We start from the raw sequence: 16,795 nt of genomic DNA, 5'->3' as shown, positions 1-16,795 counted from the left end.
GACAGGCCACGCAGGGCTGAACAGAATCAATACGACAGTCACAGGGACAGAAGGAGTGGAGCTTTGGGCTAACAGTCCAAGCACATTGGTCAGATCATTCATCCACAGGAACAGCGACACTGACAGCCAAGGCTGTAACACTCCTCGTGCTAAAATAAGAACATGGAGCCAGTTTCAACATAAAACAGCATCAGCTGGAAAAAAGTGTTTGTTACGCTGTTTGGATGCGTAAGATGGACAAAACTCTTTTTACGAAAAACAAAAGTAAACTAAGTGGTAGTAGGAAGTTGTATAGATTTAATATAGATTTTTTTTTTTTTACAACAGTTTGTGCTGTGATGTAGTTTAACAAAACTATATTTGAAAATATATTGGTGAAAATATTCAGATTTCACCTAATCCAAACAAAGATGGCAGCCAGAAATCAAATATCTTCTTGCTCAGTGTCTTCGTTGAGAGCAACTTGCGAAGTATGTTAAAAATCTTTATTAGTATTTTTTCATCCAGATGGTTAAAAGACTCTTTTAGGGTTCTGAAACTACTTTGAGAACAGCCGTATGTTTTGTTAAACGACCTTCTGGGTTCTTCAAAGATGGCAGAGAAAGTCAGACGTAATGGTTAATATATTCAAGAGTGCAAAGACTAGGGCTAATAAATTCCCTACTAATCTGCATTTATAGAAATAATAATAAATAAATAATAATCGATCTGAATAGATAGACAGATACTGACACAGAGACACATAATCAGGACAAATAAATCAGAAAACAGACAAATAAATAATGTGTCATAAATATTATGTTCATATTTTAAAATATCATGCAGTGATTCCTTAAAAAAATTGTTTTATCATTAGTTTTGTAGTTTGAATTATTTTACAGAATGTATCGTGATGAAATGATTTGTGAGAGTTTAGTTTGAAATATTTTTGGCAGAAATACGTACTGCATATTGGAAAATTTACAAAATAATACAAACAATTTCAGTGCATTTTGGTGGTGATGATGATGAGTCTCTTCTAGTTCTTTTATAATAAATACACTTTCAACTTGAAGCTTGTGAATGAAGTGTTAGTGCTTGTATTTATTTAGCTCAGAATTTTTTTTTTTCGTTTCTAAGATCTACTGACTGAACTCTCGTGGTTCACCTCTCCTTCTTTATCCTTGAACAGCAATTACACCCCTCAAATTGCTAGTGGGTGTTGCCTCTCTCACAGGCTGGAAATGTTTTTTTTTCCCTCTTTCTTTTTTCTCTCTTTCCTCTGAATAAGATGACAGACAGTCTTTACGCGAAATAACAGGGTTTGGAAATAAGAGGCTGCCAAAGCACGTTCCGAGCTCTCACTAATAGCGTGGAAATTGCAATTAATGTCCTAAATGGTCTTTAGTCAACCTTTTATCACGCTTCCATTTTAAAGAGCTATTTTTTATTGTGATAATTTATTCTTTTATCAACCATCTCAGGGGTATATTCTGAGATATATGAAAGGTCTGCATGTTCTGTATTTCATCTCTCCTGTTTATCTCACATTATGTCAGCCACTTGAAGGGGAAAATGAGGGAAGTGGCGCTATAATATTTTTAATGAAGAGTCTCTTAAAAACAGTGTTTGTCAGTTTCTCAAAGTGAAGTAGCAGTTGCTGCTGTTGAAGAAGCGTGGTAGCTTTCATATTTGCATTTGAAATATGAAAGCTATAATATAATACATGATTTATGTAGTTTTTTTTTCATGACTGTAAAGACCAAAATAAACGTACTACCTATCTGAGAAGCTGCTTTTTACATTTTTAATATTTCATCAAAAGCAATACACATATGCAGAATATACTCCTGTTTCATTCATTTAAATTAAAGGATAAGGTTGGTGATATTCTATATTTATGTTATTGTCAACAAAGACAGAAAATTAGTCCGTCTCTCAATATTTTCTATTCCGTCTAATTGTTCCTCCTGAAGATGTAAATAAATCTGTTCAAATGGGATGTAATTTATAGTAAAATTACTTAAATAGTGCATCTGTTGGGGGCTATTTTCGCTCGTGGATTAATATACATTTGGTGCTCTTGTGAATTACTACAGCAGCAGGACAGTATAATGTATGTGGGATTTATTCAAAATAAACTACAGTCCTCATTCATTCATGTTTTTTTGGAACAACAGTGGAGCTCTATGGTGCAGATATCAATGGGATATATCAGGCCTTATCAGGCGATAGTTATCAGGATCCATTGAGTCTTTGTTCTGCTCTTTTCATGGGATTTGCCTCCAGTAAGAAAAATATTGAACTTTATCTTTAAAGACACGTCTATGCCAATATTGTATCATAGTGTGACCATGAAGCTAAACTATTTCCTGTCTTATCTACACAGACAAATGGTGGCTGGCAAGATGCTCCGACTCCTTCGTCAGTGACATCGCCCACAGAAGGACCCGGGAGCGTTCATTCGGATACTTCCAACTGAACATATCCATCTCTACGCCTCATCTACAAAAAAACATGGACTGACCTTGCTATTCACAGTATTAAACAAAGGAATTCTCTGTCCCACAGTTTGGAGAGGTACTGTGAAATCCTAACGAGAAAAAAAAAAAAGAAATGATATTTCCTCTGCTTATAACGTTGGACATTTGGGATACAAATAAAAAGTTTCACAATAAAAATTCAAACAATACCGCAGTCAATGGAGACGTTTGTACAGATTTCACATTATATTCAGAGGGCTGGGGTTACTTGTTCACTCATAACGTTTTCACTCATAATGATGAAATGATATGATAAAGTAAATAAATCAAATCATTGGTTTTAACTGAAAATACGTCATTCTACCTCTCAGCCACTAAAAAAGTAGAAAAAATGTCAGTGACCATTATATGTTTTGTAAAAATGAAACTTTTGTCTTTGCAAGCAAGAGGCACATCTTCTTACTTACATTTTGTTGTCTCTCACCTATTCTATGGTACGCCATTTAGACTTAAATATTGCTCAGATGTTTACAATGTGTGCTTGATAAAAGTATGTTCATCTTCCTCCCCCCTCTCTCTGTCTCCGACAAGTCAAAACAGAGTTCTGTCAGGAGATTTTACCTCTAAGGTAACCCTGTGAAGTATGTTATCTGTAAAACAATAAATAAATACTTGTCATCAAATCGGACAAGCTTGACATCATTCATTAAGATGGAGGATATATCAACGAATTTAAAATATTGATAGAGTGACAGTCACAGAATTACAGTCTTTTTTTCTGTTGATCTATGCTGGACAAGGAGAATTCTTTTTTGCTTAATTTACTTGAATCCTTTATGATATTTGTATTGTTTTCCACCAGCACCACCACCACAGAACAAAAGTTATTGACAATGCCAAAATGCTGATGTAATCAAAACAAAACTGTCAAGAAAAAAAAAAGTGCCATCATAAAGTCAGTTCTAATATATTCTTTCATCAAATATAAACAGCATTATGTCTTTTTCTACTCATTCAAACCACCATCTTCTGTCATTTAGCTCTGGTGCTACAATTGATGGAACAATGAGAGGATTAAAAGAAGAAATATCATGTCCGACAGAAACGAAAGTTTGTCAAGAACATCTGTAACTGAGTTTGTTTTTCAATACATGAACCACAATTCACTTAAACAGGGAAGTCATTATGTTAATAGAGTTTTACATGCTTACACAGTGGATCCTTGCTCCTGAATCTACAGCACAGGTCCACAGATGCTTTAGCATGGAGCCACTGATCATTGCCATGAAAGAAGCATCTGGATGTACCTGAACTGCTGCTGAGCTCTAACGAGGGCACCTTGATGTAAAGATAATGTTGCGTTCCACATTCTGATGAATTGTGTCCTGTCCTGGGCGTTTATTTCCATATAAATCATTCAAGTCAATATCTTATTCTTCTGGTACTGCTTTAGTAACCCTAGAATTGACACCAAAACAAATGTAGACCTTTGAATTCATGCTTGTCTCAGTACTATCAAACTGATTTTTTTTCAGTATCAAACATTTATGAGCATTGTAAATGTTACCCATTAAGCACTAAAGAAGGGACAAGTCATTATGTCAAATAATGTGTTTTCTGAGCAGTCTAACCTTGTTTATAGGCACTTTTTATGTTGTGTGGCCTATTTTTTTTTGTTTGTTTGTTTTTTTGTATTTTGTTATTTTTTTTAATGGTATGCTTAATGTTAGGCTATTACTTTTTTTTTTTTGGTTTGTTTGCTTTCCTACTCTCGTGAATTAGCTCATGAACTTTCAACATGTGTTTATGTGCACCATTGTGCTTGACTTGCTTTGTTGGAAAGGGTTTTCAACACATTAAAAATGATATGTAATACAGCGAGATCATACATCAGCATCTTTTATTATGGACTTTACCAGAGAACAAAGACTCCTCATTTTTCTCGGCTTCATGAGAAGACACCAGTGGCACGGCGTTGGTCGCAGTCACTGTTGTGATAACTGAAAGTCAACCAAGGTTAGTGACTGCCAGTAGATGTCAACCCTTTTAAGGCTTTGCGTGTCCCTCCCTTCCATTATGGCTCCTATCCAACACATTTAGTGTACATGCACTCAGAAAGAAATGCTCAGTATACAGAAATCCAATTTCTGTCACAGTAAAGAAAAGAAAGTCACTGGTTGTTTTTCATGTTAACAGCTGGACAAATATCGCTGCTTTTGGCGAAGCTCTCATATTTTCATACTTTTAGGAGTGAACAAACCGATCCAAACCCCTTTTATCTAAACTTTTTTCTAATGAATATGTTTAAAAAGCATTGTATATTATTCACTATTATTCATTAAAGGATAAGGCTGATTATATTCTCTATTTATGGTGAACAGATCACATGAAAAGAACAAAAAATATATTTCTCACACGGCTGGTCGCTGTAGTTTTTAGCAAAAATCACTCAAACAAGCCTCACCATTGTATTTGTTAGGGATTATTATTATTATTATTATTTTCACACACACACATTTGGTGCTCTTCTTGTGATTTATCTAAAATAAACCATGTTCACGACCATTGTAAATACTTTGACAACAAAGGAGGTCCATCTCAGATACAATCTTTATCAAAATTTGGTGAGACAAGGAAAAATCCAATATGTTGTATTTAGGTCATGTTAACGAAAATCTGATATTAAAGGGAGAAGAATAGACACGCCCCAGTGGTATTCTCCCTTCAAATACTCCAAACAACACTGCTGACACTATCTGGCTGGACAGTTGCATGTCTGACAGAATTACTTTCATAGCAGAATATTCATAATTGGCCAAACAACAGGGTATGAGGGGAGCAGTTGGCTGTAGAGTCTGAGGACAGTCACAGGCCTTGACTGCTGAGCGAGTGTGAAATGCCAAAGCCAGACTGCTCCACAGCGCCTGGAGGGCAGCGAAGGAGCTGGCCTGCACCTCACCAACAGAGAGGGCATCAAAAACAATCAGACAAGACTTCATCTTCTGGCTTGTGCAGCATTGCTCAGTGCTGGACGCTCATGATTACCACAACATCAACAGCCTCCTGTATTATCATCGGAAACAAGAAAAAAAAAAGTCTTGTGAAATGAGTTGTGCAGAGAATAATAACTGTTTTCTGACATTTTTTAAGGGATTTTGTCATGCTGCGTGGTTTTTACACCTCCTCATTCCTCAGGAGTGTTGACACTGTGCGGGCTGATTGAAATCTAATGTTGCTGTTGACATCTGCCTCCCCAGCTGTCATTGTACCACTGTTTATAATTACAGCTGCAGAGGATGAGAAAGGGTGGGTGGCCCAGACACCTTGTCTCCCCTCTCTCAACAGAGCCCAGCACACTGCTCTAATATGCAGTGACACAGCAGCCCAGATCCTGCTGCTGCTGCTGCTGGACTAACTGACCACATGGGCGGTCCGTCCTGAATTCACTTATTTACACACTGTCACACAGATTGTATTGTACACAGGAGGCTGGGTGTGGCATCTGGATCTCTTAAATTACAGCCCGTCAAGTCTTTCTTTTCTCTTGTTTTGGCAGATAAGATCAGTTTAAGGGGATGTATGAATCGCAAATACGGGAATATAAAATCAGATGACAAACAAAAATGATCTGACCAGAACAAAAGCAGTAGACACACAAACCAGAAGTGTCTGTCTCTGTCCACAAGATGGCGAGATGTTAAAACATTTGTTTCAAAGCTTTCATATCCACATGACAAAGAAATTAAAGTGGGAGGTGTAAGTTTAAGGATTGTTTACTGGAAATTTTGGCACCAAATTGAAACTATTCTGATTTTCTGTGTTGTGTAATTCTACAAACATCCATTACGTCCCCAGGGTGATGACACTCTTCTGCTGGACTTTTCCATTATGATCTCCGACTATTTTTCTCTCCTTCTCTGTGTGTGCATGTTCAGATAATTCTCATTCTCACAGTTTGGTTTCTGTTTCTGTTTTTGAAAAACAGCCATAGTTGAATGATACATTTGTTTGAGGTACTTTGTGGTACTTTCCACTACACTACACTTACTTAGTACTTTTTACTCAGCTAAATTTATTCCACAAGATTGTGCATCTAAAACATCAGGAGCCTCTAAAAGATTAGGTACTGTTATAAAATATAACTATTTAACAGTTGTATGTATGGTCTTTCAAATTAGCTCCACCTTGAGCGGCTATGATATTAAAATGCTGCTCATACATCAATGCCTCAGTAATAATACACAGATAATATATGAAACAATACAACTCTGTAACTTTCAATGTTGATGCTTTTGTCCATTTTCCTTTTAAATTTTGAAGGCAGGACTATTTCTTTGTTGTCTGGTACTCTTCTCTATATCGTAGCCAGTGGTGTAAAGTAACTAAGTACATTTACTCAAATACTGTAGGCCTACTGTATAATTTTAAGATACTTGTATTTTACTTTGAAGCAAATGCCATATATTTTACTCCACTACTTTTATTTGATAATTTCAGTCACTGAGTACTTTGTAAATTCAGATTAATAATACAAAATATAATCAATAAATAAAGAAATATGTAATATAAAAGTGATTTCAGTGATCGCCGAGGGAAATTCACAAGCTACCTAACAACAAAGTACATAAAGTAGTCGTAAAAAAGTAGTTAAAATTACCCTCACATTGACCAGCTTCAGCATTAAAGTGATGTACACATTAATGCATCAATAATTACAATGCAGTAGGATAATATACATTATTCTGAAAGGGGACATTCTCCATAATGAGTACTTCCACCTTGTAGGTCCAGCGTGTAAGACTGACGGCCTCTATTTTAAGAATAAAGCAGATATTAAATATAATATTCATAACTATATTTTCATACATGTATAATCACCTGAAAAAAAAAATATTTTTGTATTTTGTGACTTAAACATTATTCTTTTATTTCTACAGTGGGAGCGGGTCCTCTTCCACAAAGGCCGCCATGTTGAAACACCATGTTTCTACAGTAGTCCAGAACAAACAAACTAAATACTGCCCCTAGGCAGGTGTGGTTTCTCCTTCACACTAGGAATGTGAGGGTTGTGAGGAGATTGCAATGCAGCAGTAACACCAGTCCAAGATCTGAGTACTTCTTTTACCACTACCCAGCATGTGTTAACTACCTAACCCCGCCTGTTGACCCCTCTGGCACCTACAGAAACCGACTGTGGAATAGTGATGTGTCGGTCAAGAACGATCCGGTTCTAAGAGCCGGCTCTTTAAAGTGAACGACGGGAGCCGGCTCCTCATTTAGGGAGACGTTTGTTTTTTTTTTCTTCACTTCGGTGCCTCACTGTCTCGTCTCCCCCGTGTATCGTGTGTTTTGTTTTTTTTCCCTTCTGTGCCTCACTGTCTCCTCCCCCTGACACTATCCCTCATGCCATGCCTGTTCTCACACATCTTGACCAATCACATTCGCCTTTCAATTAAAAAAATGGAGGGAAAAAAAACTAGCGGGGGGGGGGGGGGGGGGGGGGGGGTGGACTGGGGGGGGGACTGTTTTTTCTCCACTTTTTTTGTGTGAAAGCTGCACATAATCGGTCAAGATGTATAGCAGCATCCGCGGCAGGGGTGACAGACACACACACACAGGACAAACACGACAGGAGGGAGACGAGAGACATTATTTATTACATTATTGCATTATTTTGGGTGATAAATTAATTAAATAGTTAGTATGTTTTATTTATATAGCACATTTTTACACCGCATGCACTGACCAAAGTGCTTTACAATGTCAAAAATAAAATAAATAAAATATAATAACATTTAAAAATATAAAATAATAATAATAATAAAAATAAAATATAAATAAAAATAATAATAACAGCAATAATAATAAAAATAATAATAATTAATTAATAAAACCAATTAATAAAATGTGAGGAGCCGTTTGGGAGCCGAAAGAGCCGGCTCCTTATAGTATGCAGAGCCAAAAGAACCGGCTCTCAAAAAAGAGCCGAAATTCCCATCACTACTGTGGAAACTGGCAGCTCTGTGGCAAGTACAACAAAACCAGCATGTGTAATAAGTGTTATGTTGCCCCTGGTGGCTGCAGAGCTGTATAACACACCACAGAGGGGGGCAATGCAGTGGTTACAGGGAGCGTTTCTTCACTCCGATGCTCCTCCTCTCTCCTCTCACGGTGCCAAATCCTCCTGAAAACTCGCACTACCACTTTCCTCAGACAAGAGGCTTTTTGTGTCGGCAGAAAAACAACATGGCAGACGCTGTTGTCCAATCCGAAGGAAGAAGCGGCGGGATTGTGGTAATTTAATAAGAATAATAATAAAAAAAAACACGACAGGGAATGCAAGACAAGTGCTGCGTGGCGAGAAAAGTTAACTCACTCATGGATGCACAGGCGCGTTCAAACAACTAGATTTATTTCCTGCAGCGCCACACGTGTCTCTATGACTGATTTCTTGCAACTTTATGATACAACTCATGTTTGGTGTTTTACTGCTTTTTTTCTTCTTCTCCCAGATTAACGATGATTGGACAGGCTACAGTTTAGACCTTTTCAGCTATCCAGCTCACTACTCCGGAGATTTAGACTGTGTCATCATTCCGCATGGCGTGATTATGGACAGGTACAGCATCAGACTAATAACTCAAATCCTACTCATGTTTGAACCCTACAGATGTTACTGCTGTGATTCCTCTGAGGTTGCACAAAAAGTTACACGTGGCATTTGACACATCTGAAGGATTTTGGGAAGATTTAGGCCGGGGGGATATCATTTGTCCTTAATCTTAATATTTTGTTGCATGAAAGTGCTGCTGCTTTGGTATATCTTCTATAAGATGATCACAAGTAGACGACTACAAAGCATTCTGTAAAATTGATATGAAAAAGTACTGCTTTTTTTCTATAGTTGCACAGTATACACACACACAGAATATAATCAAAACCGACATCCAAAGTAATAAACTGTTTTATAGTATTAGAAATTACATGAGACACATATCTAAAAAAAGATCTTGTGTAATAATGCTCATAATTAGGGCTAGAACTAACTATCTAACTGCCTAACTCACTCTTAGTTAATCTGTTATTTTCTCTAAGACTAATACATTAATTGTTTTGGCTGTAGGATGTCAGAAAATAGTGAAAAATTGTTTATACTTCCCCACATCCCCTGACAACTTCTTCAAATGTCTTGTTTGTCCGACCAAAAGTCCAAAACCCAAATTGATTCAAGTTGCTATCATGCATGACTTCGTCACATTTGAGAAGCTGGAAGCAAATAAATGACTTTTTTTGTCAATAGACTCATGGTTCCACTCAGAATAAATCATTAGCCCTACATCAGTATGTAAAACAATGATACAAAACATTTATATTGTAATAATATTATTCAGTTTATCTGCAGTGAAATAGTTCTTGAGAAAATGTTTAAACATGTTTTGCATTAAGAATCTGTTAAAAAATTCCTAAATCTGCACCAAAACCTGTTCAGCTTGTTCTTTGGCTTGTAGCCTAACCTTCCACCAAATCCCCCTGCAGTTTGTTTGTTTTTGACCTAACCTGCTAATATTCAAACAAAAAAACGTGGCAGATACTCCTGGAGTTACATATGTCAGCCTACAAACATGAACTGCTAGATGACGACATACAGCTTTTCTTCGGAGAGTTAAAGAGGAAGTTCACTCTTCACTTTGTTTCAGGACAGAACGTCTGGCTCGAAACATCATGGATGACCTGGGGGACCATGACATCGTGGTGCTGTGTGTGCTGAAAGGAGGCTACCAGTTCTGTGCCGACCTGGTGGACAGGATCAAGGCTCTTAGCCGAAACTCCAACCGCACAATCCCCATGAGAGTCCACTTCATCCGTCTCAAGAGCTACCTGGTGAGCCTCTGCCCACTTCTGCACCGACAGTACTCGGATGCCGACAGTTTGACTTAAGTGCCCTCTTCTTTCATACTTCATATTATCAGCTGTGATAGTTATGAGTCCCATGACTCAGTCAGAAGATGTGTGAGTTACGTTTTGTACAACATTATGACAGTGGTATCTTTGTGTAAGTTTGCTTTGAATGTGATGTTATATGCGGCCAACATGAAGACAAATAATGAATATAGTGATGATATTATGTGATTGTGTTGGGCTATAAAATACACTTTGACCTCAAATGTATTATTTGTTTCAGATTTAGAGGTGATTTCTGTCTATGAATATGGAAATCTTTGTGAAAAATTTGTGTTATTTTTCACAAAGATTGGCAGGGGCGTAACTTTATTTGACATTGTACCAAATAAGGAATCAATTATTTTAAATTGTGAATATACTCACATTTTTTTACCCTTTAAAAAAAAAAAAAACATATTACATAACTTTTCACTTCTGTATTCTGATTTCCTCAGAATGACCAGTCAACGGAGGATCTTCACATACTCGGAGCAGAAGATTTGTCTTTTTTAGCTGGAAAGGTAATATTCTTCTTATCTATGTCATTTAAAGCATCCTGACTTTTAATAAAGAACAACGTCTGTGGGACATTTTTATAATCTCTATTACAATAAAACAAACTGAAAAGTGACATGGTGATGAGAGGTACTGATAGATGGCAGCCTCAAGAGGGCAGCCTTCCCTCTAATGTGCTATCTCCCTCTGCATCCTGAGGAAATGGTTCAGTGCTTCCGTGATGGAGATCAAAGATGGCAGTTTCTGACAAACCCAGCGCTGATCAGATATCAACCATTGTAATGTAATTGTTTAAAGGCCTCTCCCACTTTATCTCAGTGGAGAAAATCTGTGTGAATGGGAGGCTGTACTTACTCTCATAGTAGATGAGTAGGATGATACTTGTTGAGTTGTGACTCACTCTTTATCTGCTTTTATCATGTAATCAAAATCAGTACAACCACTGCACTAGAGTATGTGTAGGTGTGTGTGTGTGTGGGAGAGAGAGACTGATACCAGATCTGACAGAGTGTGTAAAAATGTTATTATAGGTGACATTTATAACCTGATTCCCAAACTGAGGCTAGTCGTGAGATGAATTGAAGGGGTAGTGAGATGATTTTTAAAGTTCAGAACATGAATGAAAGTGAAATATTTTACATTTTTTTTCTTTTGAGGCTTCTAAAAAATGTTTGAAATAAAAGAACTTGCCCTGCTTTTGCCCTAAGGCTCCATCTAATATTATTTAGATAAATAGATGAATGTGTTTCTATAAATGCCAGAACTGTGAGAAATATGTGAAAAATGCCCATTAGAATATTCGAGAGACCCACCGAGGTGGGTTGTCCAACACATAGTCCAAAACAATACTTTAATAATACTTATTTAAACTTTTCATTTTACTAATTACCTAATACTTAACACTTTAGCTACTCATTTACGTGTCACATAAAATAGTAAATAGTAGAAAATACTTAAATATTTGCTTGGAAAATGACTTAAACGATTAATTATTGAGTTATTAAGTATCAACATAGTTTCTTATTTGCACACATAGTTTTACAGAATGCCCTGGTTTCAAGGCTTAATCCTTACTGTAGCAACTTTGGCCACTTTGCTGCGTCCCATCACTTACTCCTTTCCAGTCTCAGCACAACTATCACACACCCGATGTTCACGCTTCGACACAAGATCTACAGGTTGTTTGTCAAGTGTGCATGTCTACACACACACGCTCATCCTTTTCTCACAACACATCTGTTTGTGCGTGTGTATGCACGCACAGGGATGAATTACTCGACCACTACAGCAGTTATAAATTCACAAGTATTTCTAGGTAATATAAATCAGCTGATTTGAACACTGACAGTCACACACACATGCACACACCCTTTAGCCGAGCACACGCACTAATATGCACTGTAGCCAGGCGTGGCATAAATGCCTGAAACATGAATAGGATATGAGGTAGTAAGCTTGAGTCATTGCCGGCTGCTTTGCTCACAGTATTTTTAAGTGTGCTTGTGAAATCCCAGAGCTCCCTGTGATGTACATCTAAATTTAGTCGCCTGTTTGTAACAGAATGCTGCGATGTTTTGCTGGAAGAAGTGAACTAACTGCGATAAGAAATATATTACACACTTCATATTATATTGCTTCCTTGCAGTGTCTCTGACAGACAGTAGCTTCCCCTTTCTGCATGGACTTTAATATATAGCTTATTCCTTTTGCATTTCTCAGGGGTTTACTGCACTCTAAATAAATCCGAATGAATAATGAGTCCTACACAAAGCATGATTACATGCTTGGCTAAATCCTTTGTTTGAAAAGTAGACTACATTGTTACATGGTACTTAAAAGTTTGTTTTTTTATCTTGACCCAGCAAAGATGAAGTGAAGCTTAGATTGTGACTGTTAATATAAATAGGGGCCAGTTGCCTCCAGTTGATTAGATAAACATTTGCAGAATCTCTGCTATTTATGACATTTAAAGACTGGCTGCAAGAGATATCAAATGTCAATGAGGGTTATAGAAGATAATTTCCTTTTTGGTTTTCTTGTGCTGCACAACAACAAAAAATTCAGTCTGTTAACTTGTTTTAAAAGTACTTTGTCACTTTTATTTTATCAGCAATATAGTTTTTTTGTTTTTTTTTGCTCCATATGTCTGTGCGACTGTTATCTTGGAATGTGCGTGTGGTTGATCAGAAGATACAGCAGTTTCTTATCTGTTCCTAACCAAGAGTAATTGTTTGCTTTCCTCTCTCTCTCTCTGCTCCCCAACATGCTCCCGTAAGAACGTACTGATTGTGGAGGTGAGTCAACCATGTTTCTCCCTCTCAGTTTTTCCTCTTCACAAAATGAGCCTATTGTATTTCTTGCTGTGGTCGGCTATCCAGGTCAAGAGAAGCCATTTCAAGTTTGTTTTTTTTCTTCAGGAGTTCATTGCAAGGAAACTTTTTTAATTGGTTGGCCTATATTTGGGGAATATGAGCAGTTTTTTCCAACATGATCACAAACTTTCACAATAATTGAGTATTGTAGTGAGAGTAAGTGTGTGAGGAAAGAAGAAGACCTTTACGGGAAATAACTCAATACAGTCATTCAGTCATCGTTCCTTACTATACGTGGACATCATATGATTCAATCTTTTGAAACAACACTGATTACTCAGTGCTCAAGCATCTGTGATTACGGCCTTGCTGTTATTTATTGACTGGCTGCTATTGCAGCAAGTAATGGAAACTCCTTCATGTGGAATTTCAGATTAATCTGTTTTATATTTTCTTTGATTCTTCATTCATTATCAAATAAAGATGTATTTTTAAATGTTGCAGTTTTACCAAGGATTGGAAATTAACAAATTTATGTAAAAGGGTTCACTCATAATTATGAATTCGCAGTGATTCACAGATGTATTTTTGCATTTTTCAACCATTTGCTTTTTAGCTGCTTTCAGCTACACCACATAGAGCCACAGAGACCCTCTGAATAAATGCTAAAGTTGTTTACAGCTTGTTACATTGCCTCCAAGTGGCCAAAAAAAAATCAAAAAATCCAAGTACTTTAAATACTATAATTTAATAGCCTTTATGTACCTTTTAAAATCAGTTATTTTACTTTTGATGGAAGACAACTACACATCACAATCAGGATAAATTGTCATTTCTCTGTTTTTAAGCCTCTTTTCCTCCATAGGACAAGCTGTCAAAGGTTTCCTGTAAAAAATGTATTGACTATCTTCCCTGTGTTTCAGAGTAATAGAGGTTATATACAGAAGTGGTGATAATCCAGAGTGCTTTACACACAGCAAAGAAATTCATTAGAACAACATTTAAAAACAAAACAGAGCAAAGTAAGAGCTGCATTTGTTCTTCTTTATTTGATTAGCTGTTCATACTTGGGTTACATTTACGTTAAGAACCAGCTTTACATGAGTAACACGACACTCCTGCGCTCTTCTCACCTGCTTCCATATCCTGTGTGAAAAATGTTTCGTGTGAGTGTGTAAGGACAGTCAATTCTAGATGAAGAAGGGCATGTTGACCTACCTACCTATCAACATGACAAAGCAAACTTCTGTGGCCTCGTTCCACCACTTCTTGTACCTCTTCTTAATGCAAGAGGTCACGGTCTTGTATAAAACATCACAGTTTTTTTTTTTTGTTTTTTTTTTGGTCAAGTAATTTTTAGAGAAGGCCCTCAAACAGTTACGTAATACCAACTTCTTCCTTTTCACTTCTACAGTGTGAGATGAATCTGTTTTTAGTCTGCAGTCCCTTACTGGCAATCTCTTGCTTTCTCACTTTAGATTTTCTCTCATTCCCTTTTATAGGCCATTGTAGGTACCGGAAAGACAATGAAGACTCTCCTGAAGCATGTTGAAGCCTTCGGGCCCAAAATGATCAAAGTAGCAGGGTAGGTTATCACTGTAAAGAACTCAAAAACAAAACCAGCCCAGTTGATTTGCTTTGTGAATCACTCAATTTCCTCCTTCCAGTCTAGACCGAAAGAGAAAGAATAAGTGACTATTGTTAAAATGACTGCTGCCCATTGATGTCCTATATAACAGTAGAAAAGGATATCGCATGATCATACGTAATGTCTGCTTTTATGTCCTGCAGACTGCTGGTGAAGAGAGTACCACATAACTCGGCATGTCTTCCTGACTGTATGTACCTGACCCACCCTTGTATATATTTGACTCACTGCCTCTTTCACGGTTAAAACAATTGTTGCAGCTTGTTAGACTCCATGAGTCAGTGGGTTATGAAAATACTTACAGTTGATGTTTCTCTTTATCTTTGATTTCAGATGTCGGCTTTGAGATACCCAATCGATTTGTGGTTGGCTATGCCCTAGACTACAATGAGTATTTTAGAGATCTAAATGTAAGTCACTCTGTTATGTTAGTCAGTCACTCTGTTCAGAGGAAAAGCTCATAATGGGTGTCCAGTAACACCGGCCATGACATAAGCATCAGATCAGATATATTCTGCCTTTTGACTGTTGTTTTTGTTCTCTTTTATTTATCTTTCAGCATATCTGCGTGATCAGCGAAGGTGGGAAGAATAAATACAAGATTTAAAAAAAAGTATTACAAAAGCGGCAACTGTCACACAGATGTCATCTAACAGCAAGCCTGAACATTTTCCCTGAGATGCCACTCACTCACAGCTGCTATCGTGACATTTGATCTCAATCACTGGGAAGCAGTTTTGTTATAACATTCCTACTATGAGACATTTATCTGTTTTAACAATAGAGACTGACATTTAATTGTTAATTTTAGCAAAGCTGGAACACGCTTCAGCCTTGTTCTTTGTGTTTACAGAACTGATTCACTTGGAAACTGTTTAATGCCACTGTTTGCCTTTGTTAGTTTGACTCTAACACAAAAGACATCTCAGTTCTACTTCTTACTACGTGTATGCAATGTAAAGACCTTGATAATCATGACAAATCTGTATGAATGTGAGTTTTTAAGTCAGTGTGTGATGAGATAAAGAAAAGGGAGTTGTTTTTAGGAGCAAGTTTGAGATAGTAGTTTACATTTCTTCACCTGTTCGTGGTCTGTTTGATGTTCTCTTAAGTAGTTCTCCTGCTGTCACCTTTTTAATGCTCAGGAGCAAACAAAGTAGTTCTGTAAACACTAAGTGTGCTAACTACCTCTTTCTGTTTTTTAGTGTTTGAGGTTTAGTGGGATTGTCTTTTCTGTATTTCCTTTTGTAAATTAACATATCAGTAAAGTATTTTTAACAGTTCTATGTTTTTATTCTTACATTCTCTGTTGTCTTATGAAATACATTTCCAGATCAAACTTGTTAAAGTGTCTTGGTTGAGCTCACTGGAAAGAAAAACCTTGTGTACCTCATGTTTTTCTTAGGCTAATGACATACAAAGGAAGGCTCTGAGTCATCGACACATAATGTTGAATGGCGTTTTAATCATTTCTTTTTACACAGTCTGTACTAAGCTGCTGGGTCGTTGTGCGTACTGAAAAAAACAAATTTTCAAAAACGAAATGGCTCCACCTTTTTGTTAACGGATGTATGATTGTATCTCTCTGTTTTTCAAACCGGTCAAAGCCACATCCTGAAACATCAGGTTACCATTTTTTAGTATTAAAAAACAAAACTAGTAAAAGGAACAAAAGAGAGTCCGTTGTGTTGAGCTACTGTCCTCTTTGTATACACCTGACATACGACTCCCAGTCTTTAAGCAGGGAACACAAAGTGCCATAAAGACAAAACCGTTTTTTCTTCCCTTGGTACTGAGGTCTGCTGGGGATTACAGTGAATGACTCTGACCTTTTAACAGAATTTAGCTCCAAAGTCATTAAGACTTTGTGAAGTACTGCACATTATTACCATCCTACGTTTTAGTAAATACTTTTT

The 16,795-nt window shown here is 36.9% G+C and overlaps 2 protein-coding genes across 3 annotated transcripts in view; both read left to right on the top strand.

Annotated features, from left to right (window-relative positions):
* The window catches only part of pbx1a (pre-B-cell leukemia homeobox 1a), a 44,038-nt gene extending 41,543 nt beyond the window's left edge, over window positions 1–2,495 (top strand). For both annotated transcript variants that reach the window (XM_010729989.3, XM_010729990.3), the window contains one exon: window positions 2,369–2,495. In XM_010729989.3, coding sequence (XP_010728291.1) covers window positions 2,369–2,461 — 93 coding nt within the window. In that variant the 3' untranslated portion in view covers window positions 2,462–2,495. The remainder of the gene's footprint in view (window positions 1–2,368) is intronic.
* Window positions 2,496–8,536: 6,041 nt separating this feature from the next.
* On the top strand, window positions 8,537–16,162 carry LOC104918289 (hypoxanthine-guanine phosphoribosyltransferase). The gene is made up of 9 exons (XM_010729991.3): window positions 8,537–8,756; window positions 8,975–9,081; window positions 10,160–10,343; window positions 10,859–10,924; window positions 13,196–13,213; window positions 14,734–14,816; window positions 15,023–15,069; window positions 15,213–15,289; window positions 15,439–16,162. Exons 1-9 carry the CDS (start codon window positions 8,610–8,612, stop codon window positions 15,484–15,486), a joined length of 777 nt encoding a protein of 258 aa, XP_010728293.2. The 5' UTR covers window positions 8,537–8,609; the 3' UTR covers window positions 15,487–16,162.
* The last annotated feature ends 633 nt before the right edge of the window (window positions 16,163–16,795 follow it).

The sequence above is a fragment of the Larimichthys crocea genome, chromosome II, assembly GCF_000972845.2.
Source record: "Larimichthys crocea isolate SSNF chromosome II, L_crocea_2.0, whole genome shotgun sequence".
Taxonomy (NCBI): domain Eukaryota; kingdom Metazoa; phylum Chordata; class Actinopteri; family Sciaenidae; genus Larimichthys; species Larimichthys crocea.
The sequence above is the reverse complement of the archived record's forward strand: the minus strand, read 5'-3'. Positions and strand labels throughout refer to the sequence as shown.